Source organism: Branchiostoma lanceolatum, chromosome 10 (genome assembly GCF_035083965.1).
Source record: "Branchiostoma lanceolatum isolate klBraLanc5 chromosome 10, klBraLanc5.hap2, whole genome shotgun sequence".
Lineage (NCBI taxonomy): Eukaryota > Metazoa > Chordata > Leptocardii > Amphioxiformes > Branchiostomatidae > Branchiostoma > Branchiostoma lanceolatum.
In genome coordinates this window covers 7,252,566-7,275,140 of record NC_089731.1, presented here as the reverse complement: position 1 = coordinate 7,275,140, position 22,575 = coordinate 7,252,566, and the positions used below count along the sequence as shown (strand labels likewise).

The following is a 22,575-nucleotide window of genomic DNA, read 5'->3' as shown; positions in this document are numbered from 1 at the left end:
CAGTAATCTTGCCTCTCGCGAGACTTCACGAGATCAGTGGTGAGTAGCTATAGGATTTACCAATGACCTCTTGGATTTACAATTTATATTTTTGTGAACGAAAACAAAAACATCAAGTTGGTAAACTTTTAATTCTTTATAGAACCACAGTCACAGTACATCTCCTCGGAACAAACGTCATCTTACATATATAAAACGCAATGGTAAAAAAAATCATAAATATTATCTTCTATATTTCCTTCTGGTCCAATAGTGACGAGTACACTGTTGACTCCCACAGATGGCCCTACAACAATATGTACAGCTTCAGTTCACAGCAAACTGAAGAGAATTTGTTTGGCTACATTTCTTTCGTCTGGTTTTAGACCGTGGTCGAACATCCATAGAAATAAAGGTATTTTTATAAGAAGTGCATTTCCTGTCTCAATTTATCAGGCCCAGCAAAGTGTCAAAATCAATGTTCAGTATGAAACATTTGTTACAAATATTAGCTGTAAATAACGCAACAACAAAACGTCGACAACGTTTTCGTCCAAACCCTAACTGACTCCCCGTACACAATATAACTCCATCTGTTTATATTTACATCGTCTCCAAAATAAAAAGTGCACTGTCAGCAACAAACGTTGACATTGTTGAATAAATTAGTCTTCTAAGGCTACCTAATGGAATTCATGATTCTAAACGACATAAGAAGCACTGTTGTTATTATTGCAACATTTGAAACATATGAAACTAGCACACATAAATTATAATAAATAGCAGAAACTCTTTTACTATGTAGTATTACTTTGGAGGATAGTCGGTAATGTTGAAATAAGAACACATTGTCAAAACACAGCTAAATCTATCCCATACTGCCCCGCGAGAATATATCCCATCATACAACAGCCTCTGCTGTCTTGGGTTCCCGTAGTGAGACGTAGATATTGTCCGTGTTGGGGTCGTAGTGGGTCTCGCTCTTGGCGAGACTTTTGTGAGACTCTCGTGTCTTGTCCGGTCGGAAGAAGGTCGGCTTGGGGTCTTCCTTCATCGAGCGCAGCTTGAGACAGACCAAGACGCTGACCAGGGCGACCGTGAGTAGCCCCAGCACGCAGGCGGCGATGATGATGGCGAGCACCGTGCTGTCCATGTCCTCAAACTCGGACTGGACCCCGTTGACCACTGTCAGGATGGCAGACTCGAAGTCCTTGGAGTCCAGCTGCGCCTGCGCACTACTGACGATACTCTTCACTGTGCTGTCGGGAAGCTTCGATCTTGCCGCCACTCCCGACGAAATGTACACCTGAGAAATAAAAGACGAATAGTTAGTAGGAAGAACGCACAAGTATACCAGGAACTTTCTTGAAAGAAATTGTTTATTTATAGCTGAAATTAAAACACTTAGTGTCATCTCAATCTATTGAGAACTTTTTTCTTTGAATAGCTCAAGATGGGGCAGGTTATTTTTCGCCAAAGTTTCAGGAGGTTTCACGGGCTGAATTTTCCATGCTATCTGCAGATTTTACATTCCTAATCTGTATCTATTGGAGAAACGCGTCATGTTTTGAATGCCACTTGTCCATCCATTCATTCACGCCGGGTTCGTGACACGAGGCTTATGGGCAGGTAACGACAGATTCCAATGTTGATAGTCAGAGCGCGTCATAATGCAGAATGATCCCGGGTCTAATGCACAAATGGAACCGTAACAAATGGAGGGAAGCACGCCTGGCTGGACAAGCCCATTTTCATAGAAGCTTCCCCTTTCTATAACTTCACTCGCGGAAGGGAGCGGCCACCTGTGACATTATAACGATTGTTATGCCGTGAGACGACAGGATTGGGGGCACCGTGGCATGTCAAATGTCGTACAAGTCGGTAGTAGGGCGGGACAAACCACGACATTGTTAGACGTTAGATTGATACATCGAAAAGAAAATCCTTTGTATGCTTTGTTCATTGTGAGGTTTTAGCTATCTGTATATTTCTAAAGACCAGGTGTGCTCTTTGTGTTCTTCACCCCTCGGGCTAAAGGTGCGGTCACATTTGTCAGACGATTTTTCTTGTCGTCCGATTTTCAGGGAGGATATGACAGAACCTATCTGTGGATCTATGGAAACTTTTCCGTGACAAGACAGTTGAACTTGAACTAGTATAGTCAATACTGTCTTCAGAATACACACAATTTGTTGTTGTAAACCTATTGTGCGACAAATCCGACGAGTCACTGAGCGCGACCTTTTTTAACATTTGTGTGCGTTTTTTATGTGTGTGTGTACCTTGAGTTGTAGACAGTCGAGCATTTGTGTCAGTTAACAGAAAACCAGGAAGCTTAGACAGGATTTACCAAACATCTGGATTCTGGAGCTACAGTTGCGACAACTGCCAAGTATGTGCACTTCAGTCCTGGCAGTCCCACCCGGTTATTACGGCACACCCGCACGGTTACTGGGCAATGTCAACTGTCACATTTACGTCACCGGGCTTCCCCGAGTCGTCCCAGACATGACTCACATGACTCACATGCGTCAACAACTATCTCGTCCGACTTTGCTGCTAGCTAGCTAGTTCCTCCTTCTCAGCCTGTCTTTGTTCCCGAAGATTACACACACTGCCAGGGTTCACCAGTAGTATCGTATTGCCACGTTTTCAGTTATCATCCGCCGGCGACTACTACAGTAGATAGTCAAACTTTATTCCCAAAGACACATGATAGAATACACGCAAGTTTGGTATATTACTTGTATATCTTAGACTCTATGCGTTGGAAATTGGACTCCGAAAGATTCAGCTATCTGTTATGTTACAAATGTACCCACACGAGAAGAGCTTTCAAGGTGACCTCGTCTATGTTGGGCTAATTGCGTTTTTCTCTGATTCTTTTCTCCGCAAATTGAGCCATCTTTTAACCTGCAGAAGACCAGAGGACTGATTCATAAGTCAGAACTTTGTTTTGTAAAATAGTTTGACCTTTTCCGTAATGACCCATATCTCTTCTTTCTGTCTCCTAGCGTGTGATCGTTTCACATCGACAGGTTTTTGTGTCATGAAATGGAAAATTACTGTAAACGCCCCTCCCTCATTTTCAAAGTTGCTCCATCGAACTTAGTAGAATGGCATGGATCCAATAAAGACCGCAATAATTGTAATAAAGACTGTACTACAAACTGTAAGTAATGAAATGTTTATTTTAGACTCCTAACGTGCTTTAGCTGAGGTGACTACCGAGTTGAGACACATAGTTGGTGGTTAAAAGGGTGTATATGGGGGTAATGAGGTGACTGCTAATGTTGTTCATGTCAGGTGTTGACCTGTATGCGGCTTGATGGTGGATCCGGCGAGCTGCGCCGCTGGTGGTCCGGATCCGGCCGGTAGGTTGGGAAACAAGCCAGCCTGATAGAGCCAAGAAATCTGCTCGTATCTTCTTGTTACTGTGACAAGTTTGTTAGACTGAAAACAAGGAAATCCCGGTATCCTGAACGTACATCCTGCATGGTTCAACAAGTTGGGCGGAAGAAAGGCTTATCACTGCCCTTGAGGGATCTAGCACTGTACAGGTTTCTTCCTTGAGAGAATGCGCTTCAGGCTCCTTAAGTTATAACTCTGAACGGAGCTCTGTCGGCAGATCCAAAAGCATTGTCTGAACTTAAACTAATATTTGCGGAGCGGCTCTGCTCTACTTCTGAAGTCTGAGCGACCTTTTTGAGACGTCACGGCCCATTTGAAGCGTCCCTGCCCGGGGGCTCAGACAGCTGGCCCGCTGATAACCATCGTGTAGAGCGCTCAGGTGGGCAGGGGGGACAATAGGACATCTCTGGGCCTTTATTAACATGCCGCGAGGTGGGGAACTAAAATTAGGCCTACATTCTGCGGTGCCTTACAACTTGTGACGTGAGCTCGGTGAAAGGACTTTTGTATTATTGGGTGGGGTATTGGTAGGGTGGGGATGGAACATATGCAGTTTACGTGGATTGCTGGCGTCATTGGAATACTTTCAGTACTTGATTATAGACTTCATAAATCTACTACTAGTACTAGTACTTACAGTATCTATATCTGTAATAGTATTGTATACCCGGTATATAACCGCCCTTAAGTGTAACACACCGGCTTACATCGTCGCTTCTGAATAGCACTTTCTATCATACTTAAATTGATATGTTGTTTTTCTCTCACTTTTTGAAATGTGAAATGAAATCATGAAATAATCATCAAATGTTCCCGTGGAAGTTGGAACATATCAATAGCTCATGTTGGGTCAAATCTTTAAAAAATCATTTTAAATGTTGTACCCAACATCCCTCCCTAAAAGGAATTGCGTGCGTGCAAGAAACAAACTATGATTTTGTGATTTTAATGCCAAGATTCAGCACATTATCATTCTGTAATATCGACTGCAAGTTATTCTGATACTGTGTATGAATGTGTTCGGATTAACAATAAACTAATATACATGATTGACAGGAATGTGGTACGATACCTGAGGCGTTTCCTTGGTAACCAGGACGAGCACGTTGTCCCCACAGCCGGAGGAGAACCACCGTTCCCGCAGATACCGCGCGAAGTTGTTCGCCACAATATCCACGTGTTTGTCAGCGCTGTGGAGGAAACATAGCAGAACATTCAGTATACATACATACATACATACATTCACTTGTATGTTCTATTGATTCATTTTATGGCTGTACACTATCGTTAGTAGTTGTTATAATTAACGTGCAATACGGACATGAATTTGCAATATGTTTGTTATCATAATCTCTGTGGTATCTATATATTCTGCTTCTGATTCATGATTTCTCACAATTATTTATTTTATTTTTTATGATTTCAACCTGCTCACAATTATATCAGATGTCATATGGTAACTGCAGCTTACTAATAGAATAACTGTTATTCACTTTAAATGTAAAGTTCACACAAGGAAATACGTTATTCGTAAAGTGCGACAATCTCTAAGCGGACGCACGGCTCATTTTGATTGAGCTTTTCGCTTGTTTTGTGCTGTTTTCAAGGGGATTTAGAAACAATCATTAGATACAAAAAATGCATATTGAAATGCCGAATAGGCGCCCAAAATAGATGCCTTCCGTGACAAGTAAGTTTTATGTCATTGTTGGGCGGTGGGCACTTTGGTGTGTCAGATCAGGCCATGACAATGGCACACAATACTCTAAAAACCTACAATCGATGTCAATAACGTTGTACAACCATTCATGTACGCAATTTCCTGTCACGATCCTAAAAACAACAAGAGTCCGTAGGACACAATTCTCCGTGAAGTATTTATAGTATGTACAAGTATTGACCCACACAAATTGCATCTCTGCACAGTCCAAGTAGTGTTTTAGAGCAAGTAAAGAAAAAGTGTTTGTTTATCTTTTTCTTTCAATACAGGAGTGGTCAACCTGCTGAAAAGTATGTTTTTACAGCATGGCACAGATGGGATCTAGAAATTCCGGGAAAAGTCACAAAGTTAGATCTAGATGGCCCCTTTTCAATTATCAACGAACCATTCAGCCTTACAACTAAGATGTATCAGAAATCACAAATATGCCGTAAATCCTCTTTCCACAATTTATTGCAGGCCGGCCTGGTCTATAGCTATCAAGCTATTTGCAATAAAAAAGGCTAATTTTATATTATCGTAACATTTCACGAAGGTCAAAGGTCACCGGATCTAACCACCCGGAAGTGACACTGGCGCGCGCACTTTTCTGAGAGATATTTCTCAACAATCTTTCATCCCCTGCGTAAACTTTTTACATTGTCACAGCCTCCGTATTATAAACTACATGTGTGGTAAGTTTGAAGGTCCAGAGATTTGCCATTTTCACACTGTGCGTAAAAGTGCATCGTCCGTCCCGTGCGCACATACTGTATGCGAGTTGCGAGTGGGCACCGCATACTTAATACACAGACTGGAGGTCACTCTGCACATGTTCGCAGCTAAAACTCACAATTTCCGTTGCCGCATTGGTATGTAACTTGGTATATCGTTTGCTAGGTTGCGTGTGGTGATGCACGTTGTCTATTTTTCAATGTAACAGTGACTATACAATCACAGCAAGTAAGGAAGATTTTTACCCCGTATCTGCCTGAAGTATTCCAGTCATGCATAACGGATTATAACATGGTCCCTATGGCAGGGCAGTGGGACATAGCATTAATTATAGGGGTGCAATTACGATATTGGATTGACGTTTAAAGTAGTTATGGTGTAACAAAGCTGTTGTGCATCACCACGCCGAACCAGGCAAACGATATGCCAAGTTACACACCAATGCGACAACGGGATCGTGAGTTATAGCTGCGAACGCGCAAACAAATGCATTCCCAATACTCCCAGAAGGAGGTCATCCTCCTTCCCGGAGTAACAATACATTCCTGTAGTCGTCATCGTTTTCTTTCAAATATCATCAGTGGCTACATTTCTTTCGGCCGAAATACGCTCTACATTGAACATTATTTATGCAAGGAGGTTGGTTAAAAATCTATTTTAAGCCTCAATGGTTTATGAAAGCGTGCCTGTCGTATCTTGTGTGCACTATGTATATAACTAGGCGTGGTATATGTGTGACATGATTGCGCAGTACCGAATACAGGGAGAACCAAGACCGACATTCCCGTATTTGTACCGTCTGTCGAACAGGGCGGGACCGAACAAAGAGAGCTAACGAGATCCTTAGCAACGCTACAACTTGGTGTAGTTTTAGTGAAAGCATTGGACGTTCTTCACTGACTCCAAATTTCAAACCTCCGTAACTTTGGTACTCTTCTAAACAGAGAGCACATATTGTGACCGTGAATGTAAAACTGGACTCAAGACAACAATAACCACAAAAGAAATAGCAAGAACGATAGAAACTGAACATGAACGTCACTGGTGAATGTTACGTTTAGCCGTTTGGTTGATAAAAAGCTTATTTTCACTGGTGAATAATTCTCCACAAATCATTGACCTGTTGGCCCAGGGACTAATGACCTGAACTGAATGTCACTTTTCTACGTGACCGGACAGGGTATAATTTGAATGCTCGCACTTCTGTAGGCCCAAGGCGTTGTCACTAAATCAAACTTGTAGTTGTCTTCCCTTTTGTCTGGTACATGTAGTTTCTTGAATAATCTGTTGTCAAATCATACACTACAGTTGCCTTTTTGATCTGTCAAAGATCGTGGGACTGAAATCATCAGACGGACAAGGTTGTTAAAATCCAAACGCTTCGCCCGGCGGGCCTTTCAAATCACAGCTGTGTTCCCACCATAATTTGGTAATTTCAGGGCGGCGGTCTCGCCCGTTTTCGGCTAAGTAATGACGACACAAAGCTGCGATTGACGGTTGTTTCAAACGAAGGAATTCGAAACTTTGTGAGGGACTCAAGTAGTAGCCGTCATTTGGAAGTGGGAACGGAAAATTTCTAAACGATCTGCTCGTATCAACCACATTTTTCGCAATGTCTAAACGACTCAAAAATCTGGTAAAGACTATAATTACTTTGTTCAATCATTTGAAGCTCCCTCCGTCATTCCACAGGCAAACCAATCCGTGTTAGTATAGTGGTGAGTATCCCCGCCTGTCACGCGGGAGACCGGGGTTCGATTCCCCGACACGGAGAGCTTTCTTTTTATTGCCCTTCTCTCTATCCCATTTTATGATAGTAATTCCTCATTCCATAATGTCCATACAAGAAACGCAGAACTTTCAGAACGGCACAAAGACGCGTTTGACGGGCGACAAAATAATTCAAAACCGTCTGCTCACGCCTGACGTTCAGTCAGTACAGATGTATCTGCAGAACGGCAACTTCCTGAACGACCGTATAATCCACATTTTTCGCGATCTTTAAAGGGTAAAAAATGTTGTAAATACTGTAATTACTTTGTTCGGCTAAAGCCATCTCCGCCCTTCCGTTGGCATGCCAATCCGTGTTAGTATAGTGGTGAGTATCCCCGCCTGTCACGCGGGAGACCGGGGTTCGATTCCCCGACACGGAGTGCAATATATTTTTATTGCCCTTTATTTTCTCATTCCAATTCTAACATACCACAAACTGTTGTAACACGAATAGCAGAATTGCAGTTTTGTTATGTCCCTAGTCAACCTCCAGTCGTCATAACCCGACCCTGATAACACTGAAGTCCTTCTCAATGTGGGCCATGGTGTGCTGACAAGTGAAAATGGCGTGATAACAGTTTTGTATGCTATACAAGCAGACCGTAACAACAAAGACTTGCCGTTGTAGGTCAGGTGTACAACAAATGAGACCTGTGTGTGACAACGATTTTATACGCTACACAATTTAACCTGGCCGTGACAACAAAGATGCACCGCTTTACCGTCAAAGTGTACAAGTGATATCGTGTGACGACGATGTTATAATGAAGACAACCACACGACTGTAACAACAAAGTCAGGCTTGCCGCTGTAGGTCAAGTTGTACAATTGAGATTCGTGTGACACCAATGTATTGTTAATGTTACACAGCCAGACCGGGGTAACAAAGACTTACCGTTGTAGGTGAGGTCATAGTGTGTGTAACAGCAGTTTATACATGTGAATCTCCTTAATGTTACACATCACAAACTTACCCGTTGTACGACACCTTGTCCATGACGGCCACGGCGACCTTGTACCCCTGGTTGCTGACGTCACATGAACTACACAGACACGTCGTGCCGCTGTTCAGTTCGTCTAGTCTGCTGTGTACGTCTGAAACTGAGGAGGAGGAGATGATATGTTAGCAAACTTCTTGAAAAGGACCAACCGTGGCCATGGGCTGAATAGTTGGGGGGGGGGGGGCGTCAGTTATTTTTGAATCAAAATTATACCACTTGATAGTTGCTTGAACTTGAGACTTGATTTTCGTAAAACGGGAGACCACCACGAACATATAACCAGGTAAATGAAGTGTTGAGTCCAGAGCGGACATTCGTGGGTATTCTCTCATCATTTAAAGACTGTAAGTTGTGTCTAACAATAATTCACAACAAGAGAAACATATTTCAGGACATCTTTTTAAGCTTGTGGAATGAAAATTCAAATTAATTAATCAATCGTTCATAACAATTAATCAATCAATCAATCAATCAGCAGATGGATAGATCAACCAATCGATCATATTGACAGAGCCCACGAAAACGAGTTATCTCCGAGTACCTGCCCCGTGTCCACCCCACTCAAGATTAGTCTCTACCAGACTTACTACGCTAGGGTTTCACTTGCACCTAAACGGGCGGAATGTGATCTTCACTGTGGACTGACTCTACTGGCTAATTATTCCTTTTTCTGCCGAATTCTACGATTCATACGCCCGTAAGAGGGCCTGGTGGAGGCTAACTCAAGATGTAGACTTTATTCATTTGTAACGTAAACAAAGCAAGCCGCAACCTCTCTGTCCAATCTACACAACGATTTGCATACCGTATCACATCATAGTTTGTTATTTTCTATAGTGCTACTGGGAACAAGGGCGGAAACATATCTATTCCTAGTTGATAAATAACACAATGGTTTTGGCATATCTTTGTGGCTGTAATGTGTATGTACGTATCTACTAGTATTCTGTTGTCTATTCAGCTAAAGTCAACACACAGGTCGGCTACTTTAGTGTCGAAGTTCTTTATGTATCAACCGTATCAACTAAGAAACTATCTCTCCTTCCAATATTTTGTGTTCCTCACACAAAACCTATGAAAACAGCCACATCAGTTCTATTGTTGGCAAAGCTGACATGTTTAAAAACCTTCGGCAGACATTCAATATCTACTAACAGACTCATTACGGAAGCGGCCTTTGTTTGACTGTGCTCCAGATATCCGGTATACAGACGTGAATGGATGGTGCCTTTAGAACACCTGTTACACTACTTGCGAACGGCCGCGGCCGGTCGGGGTTGGGGTGCTCTATAGCTATTCACGTAACCGTCAGCCCGAGCCTGTAACCATTTTGCCGATAGAGCCTGCTATGATGCTACTGCACTGTGTCTGTAACGCTAAAGAATTTTCCTCAGCAACTTTTGAATGCATTGAATCTAACCTAAGTGTTTTTGTTCGTCTTTTAGCCAGTTTCTATTGTACTTCTAAGCAACCAATACAGTCTGTTGGAGACTCGTGTTGAGACCTTTTTGTCGTAATGTAAATGTCAAACATTTAGATATTTTAGGGCGGTAAAAATAAACACCCATGTTTATTCTGTGTAGGCGCGACGTCGACATTGGTGTACATACTACATTTCTGTGGGAGCCTTTGTCGCGTAGCGTTCCAGACTCCCACTCACTTTACCTTATCATTGTGGTGTGGTAGCACGTCTGGACATGTTCGAGTGGGGGTGAGGGGGTCAAAAGTGTCCTAACGCTAGCCTTTTCACATTGAGGGCTCCGTAGACTGGAACGAGGGCAGGTGGGCGAAGTCTCGGATGAAAATGTAGAGTATGGCTTGCTTTACACGTGTTTTATGGCTTAATAGAAGCGAAGATTTCGCGAAAAGAAACAAACGATCACCACAAGAAAATCGAACCTTGCAGGTTCTATGGGGCTTGCTTTTGCTCTTTTGTGATCCAATATAATCGATTCGTTTTCTCTCATTATCGATATTTTGTGAGGCAACAATAAAGTCTACTACGCCCCGTTCTTTTATCAGAAGCGAGAGTTTGTTGAGCTGTTGTTTGAAGCACCTTGACTTTGAACTTAAGTGCAGGAAACATCATTCGGCTAAACGCTACTTAACCAAGAAGCATTTCCCGTACTTCATACCAACAGTCAACAGAAGAGCACCGCGGCGACACAAATTGTAAGGAATTGATTATTGATACTACAGTTGGCGTTTAGCTGCTAACAATTTGCGTCTAGACTCTCTGAGACTCGGGTAACATTTCAGAGATACTTCAAGTGACGTCACCGTGATCACCGCGAGCGCACTGAGAAATGTGATACCAAATTACTTCGTATCTTACTGGGATCTACTGGAAATACCTGCATTACTATAAACACGTTTAACGTTTCTAATGGGGATGTTTACAAAGAGTTTGCCTTCCGAACAAACTACAGACAGAGGCCAAGTGGGGTCACTCGCGTTCATTTAGAGATTTCAAAACTGTTTCTACTTTGATGTAATTCAATTTCTTTGCTTTTTGTTGCGAAACATCCCAAGAAGAAATTTGAGCTGTCACTTCGACCAATGTTTTCATTTGAATGCTATGCTTTTTTCCTGTTGATCACAGGTTACTGTTTCTCTTTCCGGACTTCGACAATAGGCAAAACACAACATCTTCCAGACCCTGAGTTTTTATCAGAAAGCATCAGGAAGTCTTGAGTATGAATTTCGTTCCGGACAGTAGTGAGAAAAGAGAATGAGGTGACCACACTGGACACCCCACCGGCACCCGGTCGGATGCCAACTTCCGTACGACGTTTTGTGACGTCCTTGTGGAGAAAAGGGATCTGTGACAGACAATCAACAAATGATATCTACCAGACCTTTTCTGTGCGATCAAAAACAAAACATCCCTCATTATCTACAACAGCTAGAGTCTTTGCCCATTTCCACATTTTAGTATATTCCTGCCATTGAAAAGAGCAGATTGTTCGTGTTTCTTTTACTAGTAGATTTTGAGCGATATGGCGGTAGGTTTTTCTAGTCTAGTACGTTCACCTACAGGTACAAATTCATTATTCTCCAAGCAAGAAGTATCCGGGATTTTTATCGTTTCTCTTTTAATCCCGGACACTCCTTGCCCACTCGACCGAAACTTCTGGTTTGAGAATACAAATTTGTGCCACAGCAAGACGTTTGCGATCAGTATATACTAGTCGTTGGCCCTTGCCGACCCGTGGTGACATGGGGGTTGGTCTGAGTTGGCGTGGACAGCTGGTAGCGGGATCAGCGGTCCCAAGACGGAGCATGTTCAGTCATGTTTCAGCCGTTTTGTGTGGGAAACTATCGTCTGCGGGTGGGCATTCTTGTGTAGGTTTTGTTTCCCGCCACAGGAATGATCGGAAAGATAGGCAGGCAGACAGGTGGGTGGGAGGGACATGATGGGATCTCTTCAAGTTATGCCACCGGGCTCGACAAGTCTCAACATGCACTGGAGAAATATTTCTGCCTCTGTTTTATCTGTCATGGATTAAAACCTTAAAACCTTAGCTTGGTATCCTGCATTACAGATGAGAAAGGACCAATCCTGTACAACGCTGGATATTCCAGGTCCTAACCAGGCTATTAAAACCTCATCTAACGTTACCTCAATAAGTTACAGTGGAGTTCTAGTGTTGTGTACCTTTGGTGTTAATTCTTAATAATTAAAAAAAAAGAGACACACTCGAAATCATTCACAGAAGTTATGAAAGCCAAATTATTTCGTCTTATCACTGTTGACACAGTTTAGGTTCTTCAATGACTTGACAAACCATTGTCCTGACGACAAACTGAAAATTCACGGATTGTCGGCAAAGAAAGGGCGCCGAGTGAGCTGGTGTTTGCGCGCTAAGTATAGCCGGGGGCCTCTCTGACCACTCCAGTAATGCAAACATTATGATGCAAGATGAAAGATCTGCCGAGTAACAGGGGAACACACATTTCTGACAACCGAACCCGTAACTACTAGCCTGGATGCCAGACCCCCGATCTCTATATATTTCTAGTTCTCAGTGTCTAACTCAGGGGGGCCTGTTGTAGAATTTCCTCGGGGCATGTTAGTCCTGGCTGGAGCCAAGGAGCCGGCCTCTTCTAGAATATCCTAGTAGGCCCTGGAAACAGTCTGGCACCCAGGCTAACAACTACGGGAGCGAGGGGACCGACATAAGGGGGCCATAAAATTGGGGCGTTGTATTTCCAATTACAACACCTTTAACAAGTGGTGCCATCCGAAATAACTAAAAGGAATTTAAAATACCGGATAGTTTTTTGACCCGCGGCACAATTGGTACATGTAATAGTTCAATATCACAAAATAGCGTGAAAGTATGTTACAAATGTGTATAACGTGAATATGGGAGTGTTCGACATTGTTCTACGAATGCCATAAGTATGACTGAATTAACAATAGACACATTCAAATATGAGATATGTTATACTACAGTTAGCATGGTTAGAGGCAATATCAACAACGGAAGTATGAAATCGATCTTGAAATAGTTCTAGTAACTATTAACTTCGAAGGCAGATCAATAAACGGAATAATTTGTACAAAATAATCAGAACTCACCTTGTTGCTCTGATAGAACGTGATCGGGATCGCAGATCCAGGACGGGATCCCGTCCACTGATCCACATTTCACCAGATCTTTCTGTGGATCCGGATAGTCGTATCTGTTCCATTCCTTGGCGCGAACACACACAACCGCGAGTGAGAAGCTGACCAAAACTTGGCGGAAAGTTACGTGCAACATGTTGGTGAGAGTTGAGTTGAGAAGACAGACACACGGCAAATGTTCCCTGGACTATAGCACGAGCCGAACACGTCTGAGTCTTGACTGAGCGGTGACTAAACACAAAGTGTCGTGCTGCGGTGTGACGTAGCAGTGCACGCCCACGCCCCGTCGGAAGGTCCGTAGCAACCACCTTAGCAACGCCAATCACAGCGCCGTGTGGGAAAGGCGCGGCAGCCGATAATTGTTCTGGGGAAAGGGCAAGAAAGCCACCGGTAGGGTGTAACATAGTATCCAATTGTTACATGCACGCACCCTCTTATCGATTTCATTTCTAATGTAAGCCCCTTTCCCCCAGATGTTCTTTCTGATATAATTCGTATGCCAAGTATCAAAAATGATGTCTATCAATAATAACGTTACGTATTTCGTTCAACTGAGGAAGTCGACATTTTTGGCTGCCTTCCCTGTCGTGCGATATGAAAAGGGACTGACGTGGTCGCATGGTATTGTAATCACAGGAAACCCAGAGGTTTCAGGGCACACCGTTGTTCGTCATTGCTCAGAATAGCAGAAAACTAGATTATAATTTATATGTTACTCAAGTACACACGCATACCCTTGCCAGGAGGATTAACGGATTGCCCCCGGTATTTCTCAACCACAGGGTTCGGTTACAGGTGTTTCCGGGACAGGTAAGCCCAGACAGGTACAGGTATGTGCACACAAACACATACCTGGGCGGCGGCGCAGCCTTCAAACCAACAATGCCGACAAGCCATATATAGCATGGCTGGTGTGACGTCATATTCAAACGATCGGTGGCTCTATAAAGCATAAAGTAGTACACGGCTAATATAATGCGAAGTGTTCTCACTGCCGTCGATAAGGATGTGCGTGTTCAACTTCACAACGTGATGTTTATTTCCAAGAAAATACAAATGTGAGGAGGAAAAACGTAAAAGAAAGCTAGAATTGGGGGAAATGCCAAGTTCGAGTTGATTTCCTCTTCGTACTTACGTCACCGTGGGAGCAGGCGGATGGACAAATCGGAACTTCTTGGCGCGTCTTCCTTCAACGAGACGTAAACACGTGACATCAAGTCACCCAGTAACACGGGAGTATTAGTTCTGTAAATAAACATGACGACTATAGTGGGTTAATCTATTGACAAGAGGAAGTTCAACGGTTTCGCCAAAGGTTAATAGGTTGTATTGAGCATGGCAATGAGCATGGAGAGTCCTGTACACGGTATACAGTACTCGCCAAGCATAGGAGTGGGTCCGGCTGGTTTTTGACGTGTTTTAGGCGTTTTTGTTGGGCTTTCTACTTTAGTGTTTTATTTTTTTTTAATCTGTGAGTTGAAACAAAAATATAACAAAGTAGAAAGCCCGACAAAAACGCTTAAAAACACGCAAAAACCAGCCGGACCCACACCTATGCTTGGAGAGTATACAGAGTATAGCACACATGGTGAAAGGACAGACGATTCAGTTAATGTAGGGTTAACGTTTAGAGTGTTGTCGTATATTCGATTCAAGAGGAATAGATTAATATAGTCAACATGATTTTGATAAGAGTTTTGGAGATCGATTTTAAAAGGGGTATGGAAAAAATTCAATCCAGTATTGTCCAGCCTGGAGTCCAGCATTGTTTGCTTTGGCCGGCTCCCAACGTCCGCTAGGCGGCTAGCAGAGGTTGGGAGTGGGCCAAAGCTAACAAGGCTGGACTCAGGCTAGTATTGTCAACACAATACGGCGGCGAAGGTGACCACTATACATTTACATCTACATCAGTGATACCCCCCAAAACACGTTGTGACTCAACAGCTAGATGATTAAAGTCAACCAAAAACGCTCTTTATTTTGATTTCATTGACATTCAATTTCATTTACGGACGGAATTGTTTTGAAAAGTCGCCTATCGCAACAGCAAAGGCATTATCTAATGTCCTTGATACGTTGATGAAGGTTAGACGTCCAGGTAAACAATACTAATATACAATTTACTACTGTATAGATTACGAAGGTTATTTCCGGACGTTTCGGGTGACATCCATCACCCTTCTTCATCGTCACTAAAATTAGCTAGTAGAACCAATCAGTACTTACATACAATAAACTACAAAAACAGGTTGAACATAACAAAGTCACGTTTTACTGTATATAATGTCCTTGGTTACAGCAATAATGTGAATACGATTAATCTGATACATGCGGTAGCTTACAGTACTGCAGGAAACTGTGTTCTACTACATGTAGTTTGATTAACTTCCAGTTTTTGGTACCTTACAAGGGTAAGATAAGCAGACCCTACCGGCCGTGGGTCTGAGTAGCCCCTTCAGTCCGTTCTCCGGATATGTTTCTGATTCTGATACACATGAATAAATGTACTGTATTTTGCCATGATGGGATCTTTGAAGTTTCACTGGCACCAGCGACCTCTGGCGGCAGCTTCGCAACAAGGCAGCAACTACAATTTCGTTGACAAAGCCGTCTTTAAATAATCAATACAATGACTACAAATTCATGTACATGTATCATCTTTTGATGTACAGTAATTTGGCAGCATTCTACCTCTGGTATCTGGTCTTCTCCGGATCGAAGATTATGGTGTCTGATAGATACGCTAAAATGTAAGGTACTGTAGCCAAGTTTTCAGTATTGTTTTGACGGATATTTTTGATAGAGCGACGCATTTATGTCGCATTTAGGCATTCATCTCGATGACAACTCTTCAGGTGCTGCCATGAAGTACAAAACCAAACAAATCGGCGGTAGTTATCATTTTGCCTTTCGCGATGCATTCTCCAATGGCAGATATACTTTTGTTTATGATAGATCTAATGCCAAAAAGAATGCATCAAATCAAGTTTGACCATAAGTTTGACCATAAGTTACATGATTATCAACCAAAGGAACACTCCAGACTGCTGAAAAGGGCCTAGGGAAATGTTCGGTTTTGTGTTCGTAGTTTTCACGTTGACCTCTTCACCGAGGAACTTAAGAACACCGCGAGCATTTCCCTTTTACAGTAAAACCCATAACGTTATAGATCTAGCAGTTTATTAGTACCACATCTTCCGTACGTTTACTAGTCACTTACTTCTGCCATACATTAACTTTAAGATAAGAAAATCAAAATTTACCACAAAAATACTTACAGAATTCAATTTATTGAAATTAAAGAGAAGATTGGAAAATGAAAAAAGATATTACTCTCCGTGTCGGGGAATCGAACCCCGGTCTCCCGCGTGACAGGCGGGGATACTCACCACTATACTAACACGGATTGGCATGGAGTGAGCCGCTCACAATAGGTATTTAGACCAAACTTGCCCTTCAACAACAACCCTAATTTGTTACCTTTGTCATATTTTCCTCATTTTCTTCGTTATTATTTATACACTGGGTATACTGTAACATCAGGGATTGATTTTAGACATAACACTTCCATGAATGCCGTAGAAAGCGACGCAAAAGATGGTCATAACCAGCCAACCTGTGATGATGACGTCACGCGGCGCGAGACAAATTGATAGCAACGAATCATTATTCTGCACATCTATACTAAATTCAACCAACTAAAGCTCTGTTGCAAAAATCACAAGTTTTTGTGATAGTAAAACTCTTACTTATTTTGTATATTTATATACTTATCAATACACAGGCCTAGGTCCTAAGATATTCTTATTTTTGTGGCAAAAAATTGAGAGCGTTTCTGAACGCATCAGCTTGTGGCAGAAATCGTTCGGATCGTCCATGACTGCCATTGGAAGGGAGGGGAAGTAACTACTGTTTTCCAAGGATTTTCCACCGGAATTTCCAGAGGATTTATCTTAGGAACTACCCTGAAATATGGTCAGAGAAACTAGGCACTTGTGGGTCGGGAATTTACCGGATAACGTGCGCGAGGAGCGTATCATCGAACATTTCAAACGGTGAGTGTGCGGTTGGATGGGTGCTGGGGGTAGAGGCGGTTGGGGGGCGGGTAGTTTCCGAAGGGCTTCCGCTGTCCCGACCAAAACACACAATTATGCACTGCCTACAGTCTCCCACTGATCGACAGTTGCTCAATTATCCGTCAGTGTGTACGTCAGAGTCGTATCTTACGTCTAAACGCCCCTCATCGCGGCGTATTCGGTGCAGAAGTCGCCGTATGCTGGTGGGAAACATGGCGGGCTGCTCGCATGAGCACGAGATCCGCACTCTCAACCTTCCGCGCCACACAGACACTCTCACCCGCCCGCCAATCTACTCCTCTCCCTGTCGTTTTATCGTGTAGACACTCCATGTACGTGTTTAGGAAGGTTTTGCGCTTGGTAGAATTGCACGGGAGAATTTAGCAAATGAGTATATTGTGTGTCTTTGTTGTGGAAAATCGCTTGCACGGCAGACCAGGGAAAGGGGGAGGGGGTTGGGTCAGGGTCGGTATTGTTTACACACGTTTTTCAATACCAGGGAGATACGAGAACGCAGTGACAAAGGAGCGATGTTTGTGTTGTGGTGAACCTATTCGGGGGAGGAAAATACAACAGAGACATTTGCTGAACCTGGCAGAAGTGTAGATGTTGAATTGCTAATGATTTGGAAAGCGACCCTGCCGTAGTAACAAAGGGAAGGCAGCTGGACAAAGACTAGCTGCATGTTTGCAGATAATTTATAACTGATAAAGGATTGATAAAGTACATGAACAGGTGTACTGTGAGATGCATACCTATCATTTTGGCAAAACAGATGTGTTCCTCTCTACTGTATTGTATCCTTTTGGAGTTTTTGCGACCCAGGGCAGTTGTGATATACTTGCTCTTTCAAGGTTGAATTTGTAATTTGAGCCTGCAATCAGTGGTTTGGGATGTGTTTTGAAAGGGGAACAAAATTGGCCTCAGGGTTTCAGACCATTCAATTTATCACAAGGTTGCTTGTCTGAGCTGATGTTGCTATGTTATTGTAACTCAGGACTCAAAGTACTTTATTTCTGTGATAACATCATATGGAGCCATTTTAAAAGGTTTTAGCCGGCAGGTTGTAGCCCTTGTTTATTGTTATATAACCATATCTATTCCTATGTTTTACCAACCTATGCACTTCTGTGTTTTAATCTTTTTGAAAAAATGTCAAAGCATGTCTGTCAGCATTTAGACTTTGATGTATGTATCAAAGGAAGATTAATATTGATGTCAGTGCAGACAGAAAATTGACTTGTTTTATTCATAGGTCTGTGTGAGTGTAATTTGTATGGCAGCACTGCTATATTTATGAGAAAACCCCTGGCACAATCTATGTACAATTGTTGTGCAATAAACTTGACTTGACTTGACTACATTATAATTCCACAGAAACTGCATCTACAGTGTTTTACTTTTAGTTAAAACTCCTCAACACGTTCAACATGTTTGTATGTCCAGGGCTCAAAATTTCATTTTTGTGAATAGGTCATAATGTAGATTCTATAGGTGCACTTTTTAGGTGCACATGAAAAATTCTTAGTGCATAACATAGAGAAGAATGTCTGGAAATCCTATTGATGTCCTCTTCAAAGCTTGAATCCAAAGTTCTATAATAGAATCTATTGCTAACTGTAACAAGTAGCAAAGGTTTTATTATTTTTTTCTGACACTTTGGTATCAAGAATATGCTACCACCAGCACTAGGGTACAATGGCACCTTTCTCTATGTAATCCTACACAAATATTAATCGTGCACAGGTGCACCCACAGCTCCAATCTGGGGTGCACAAACGTGCATGTGCAGTTGTGCACCCAGCATTTTGAGCCCTGACTTTGGTTTCCAGGTTGTGTGGTATACAGTAACCAGTATGACATTTTAACAGCAAGGATATATATATACCAGCTAGCTGATGTTTTCATTGCAACGTAGATCTCTGTTTTGTGGGAAAATTGTGCTGTAGTTTGTTGGCATGGACATAAACAGGTCTGACTTGGGGGTTATCCAAGGTGATGTGTCGTAAACAATCAGCTGAACAAAAGCAGGGGGTCCTTTTTGTAGATCAGGATTTTTCACAGCATTGTCTGGTGTTTTCATGTTGAAGTGACCCCAGGGAAAGGACACCAACTGGTTCTTCATGAATAAATAATAACCTCAGACTGTAGGGGTGCAGGTATTAGGGGGTAAGCCATTAATTACAAATGCAGGGTTTCCATAGTTATTGTTACAGTTTGACTTGTTTGTTTTTACACTTCTGTAAAAGGCCTTGGTGGTGTAGAGTAGAGTAGTTTCTTTAGCCATGTAGGAATTCTGGCTTTGTCAGATCAGTACAAGTTCAGCTACACTGTAGTTTATAAATTTTTGCGAGGGTAGTTTTCTTTTGTATGTAAATACTAGACACATTCTAATTCACACGGCACACAAAAGCTGCAGGGATGAATCATTTGATTATTTGTTGTACTGGGGCTTTCACCCAAACCTTGTGTTTGTATGGTAAATTGAGATAGTACCGTAGTTGTCTTTGTGTAACTTCTCTGCTGAGAATTATTTGGCTGTTTTGTGTTAGGTACATCGTCAGTAGGAAGAAGGAACTACTAGTAGTTAGCATTACTAGTTCCTTCTTCCTACTGATGATGTCAGTTGTAGTTGTTTTTATGTTTTTTTCCCAGTAACTGCAGGTCGATTTGAGCTTCTCCTGAATAAACAAAGGTTCAAACAAACAAACTGTTCCTTGTGTGATGGGAGTGTAACTGGTTAGTTTAAGTTTGGAGGTCAAGCTTTGGTGCAGTCACATGTTGTTTGTCAGGTCCCAGTTCTACCACCTCCAGTAAGTGTCATTACTGTATTATCCCCCAGCCAGGCACATGTGTTGTTTGTCAGGTCTTATCATCCCCAGAAGTACTAGTGTGTAGTCCCTGTGCTATTTGTCATGTAAAGTGAAGCTGGCATTCAGACAGACCCCAGGGACATAAATAGAGCCTGTTTTCTTCTAGTGGACCGTGTATAGTGTATGTCCTCTACTGTTTGGCAGTGCTGCATTTGCATAAGAGGGTATTTCAGTGGGTTATTTCAGGAGGGTTGCCAGTCAAGATGATCATAGCCTATTTTGGTTACAACTTACATCATAGGATGGTCATCCAGTGAGACACATTCATCCATTTGTTGGAAATAAAGGACAAAGCACTTGTAAGCCCTGTGGACTTCATTGATCACAGGTAGTGAGGTACACTGAAAAACAAGAAAATAAAGTCAAGGTTCTATTGTTTTGCTTTTTCTACTGTTTTGCATAGCTTTGCACATGACAATATTGTGTGTGGATTGCCAGGTACTTGCCAAGCCATTATCCAGGTTGTTATTTTCACATGGCTGCTCCAAATGACTGATTTGCACATGATTGCCTGATTATGTAATACTATCTGAAACAGGGGAAGTAGACCTATGGGCCATGTGTTTTCTATGCTGACCCCAGACAAACTTGGTTGGTACACACCCATGGATTTGGCCGGTTTCCTTGATACAGGAGTCGTCTGTTTTTGTTCTGGGCTGGTTTTTGTTTACAGAGGGAAAGATAGAGTGATGGGACACAGCTGATGGTCTCAAGTTCTTGGCACGCACACTAATGATACTTTGACCTTGGCAATATGGTGTAGGTCTTTTGTCTTTAGAACCAGTCTGATCTGGTTCTGTTTGCAGTGTTCTCTTTATGGGCAGCAGAAACTGAAGCAGCTTACAGATGTGTCTCATGTGGTAGAGACTGGTCATTCTTGTAATTGTATAGAGTAGAGTAGAGTCTACAGTCAGGTAGGATGCATAGATGTATAGATTTTTTTAATGGCATAATTATACATCTACATCTACATCTAATAAAATATAAAAATAACTTAGCAACACATTTACATATTGTTGTGGGGGCAAATCCCACTGGCTTTTTTTATCTAGGGTTTGCTTCCTACTACTTTCTTGACAGTGGTGTTTCATCCCCTTGATTTTCTGTGCTAGGGTTTACTACATATTACATCTGCGCAATGTTGTCAATTCTGAGTTTCTGTGCAGTTTTCTTTCCCTGTGATGAAAATTTCACACATAGCTGTTGCTGTAGGGTTGTTGTGGAGTAGGATTTTACCATGGTTGATATTGGCCTATATTATTTAGTCTATATGATCTTGTATTCTCTGTAATGTTCTTTTCAAAGCCGGTCGTATATACCTTGGTCGAGTTAATTTTCCTCTTATCCCGTACATTGGGGACCGTCACAAGTAGTATCTCTGTTGACTTTCCTCTGCTGATGGGTTGTCTGTCACATAGCCTCATGTTTGTTTTTCGCAGTTGGGGCATAGCACAGCCCCTTCTCCCTGATAGCTCTGCCCAAAAATAGAAGTGAGGGTTGATTCGCCAGGGAGGGTGGACAGTAACTGGTGACAAGTCTGTTACAGTAGTGTTACTAGTAGCCATGCTCACAGGGCAAAATTGAAATTGAGATCCCTTACTGGCCTGCACTGCAGATGTAAGGAGTGCCCAAACAAAAATTTTCTGTTATGTTGCTATTAGGTAAAAATTATTAAAAGAGTTTGTGAAAATCCTGTTTCCTTAATATACTTGCATGCATTTCCTATTGAAATCTCAACCTTGCGGAGAGAAAATGCTACAAATCAGTTTGATTGCCTTTGAAATATTCAAAGTCTTTTCCGAGGTAGAGAATTTTCTTGAAAAAGAAGTAGAGGTAGGGCGAGGAGGTTGTGTCCCTCATGGCTGGTTGTTTGCTCTAGCCTTGTGTGCTGACGTGGCCAGCTTCTCTCCACCTTTGCCCAGGTGCCAGAGTCTAATCACAAGCACTGCTCTGTAACATGGCAACCCCTGCTGATCTGTGGGACAGAAATGATCGGTGATAAGGTCATTAAGGCCTCCTCTGTAATAAAACATTAAGGAAAATATATACAGCATCAAGTCAATTATGAAAGGACTGTAAATTTTGTATGTAATGTTCTGATCTTGTTGAATTTGTTAGGTATGAAATTTGACACTATTTGAAGTTTAGGCAGGTTGCAGTGCCCTCTGCGCCCATGTGTAGGTCTCAAAATGTGTGCTCAAAAACTGGGTGAATATGTGCTTTTGTACACCCAAACTTGTGTAACTGATTTTTGACTGGGAGCACCAATGCACCTAGATAATGATAGGGTTGAATATGCAAAGGTATTATTGTACACTAGTACTAGTATACAGCTGCATATTCATGACAAATGAATTATGTGTCAGAAAATATTATGAAACCTTTGTTTTCTTAG

The 22,575-nt window shown here is 42.2% G+C and overlaps 3 protein-coding genes and 3 non-coding genes across 12 annotated transcripts in view; 3 read left to right on the top strand and 3 right to left on the bottom strand.

The window, feature by feature from the left end:
* The window catches only part of LOC136442917 (lisH domain-containing protein ARMC9-like), a 310,166-nt gene that overhangs the window by 170,462 nt on the left and 117,129 nt on the right, over positions 1–22,575 (bottom strand). The window lies entirely within an intron of this gene.
* On the bottom strand, positions 113–13,486 carry LOC136443226 (uncharacterized). Its single transcript, XM_066440371.1, has 4 exons — positions 13,184–13,486; positions 8,572–8,698; positions 4,463–4,580; positions 113–1,285 (listed from the first exon to the last, which is right to left on the bottom strand). The coding sequence occupies exons 1-4, from the start codon at positions 13,365–13,367 to the stop codon at positions 881–883; spliced, it is 834 nt and encodes a 277-aa protein (XP_066296468.1). The 5' UTR covers positions 13,368–13,486; the 3' UTR covers positions 113–880.
* Positions 7,526–7,597, top strand: Trnad-guc (transfer RNA aspartic acid (anticodon GUC)). The gene has a single exon. It is a non-coding gene; the product is annotated as a tRNA-Asp (tRNA).
* On the top strand, positions 7,906–7,977 carry Trnad-guc (transfer RNA aspartic acid (anticodon GUC)). Its single transcript has one exon. It is a non-coding gene; the product is annotated as a tRNA-Asp (tRNA).
* Trnad-guc (transfer RNA aspartic acid (anticodon GUC)) lies at positions 16,566–16,637 on the bottom strand. The gene has a single exon. It is a non-coding gene; the product is annotated as a tRNA-Asp (tRNA).
* Positions 17,072–22,575, top strand: part of LOC136443357 (msx2-interacting protein-like) — a 46,160-nt gene continuing 40,656 nt past the window's right edge. For all 7 annotated transcript variants that reach the window (XM_066440570.1, XM_066440569.1, XM_066440577.1 and 4 more), the window contains exon 1: positions 17,072–17,286. In XM_066440570.1, the coding sequence (XP_066296667.1) occupies positions 17,204–17,286 (83 nt within the window). In that variant the 5' untranslated portion in view covers positions 17,072–17,203. The remainder of the gene's footprint in view (positions 17,287–22,575) is intronic.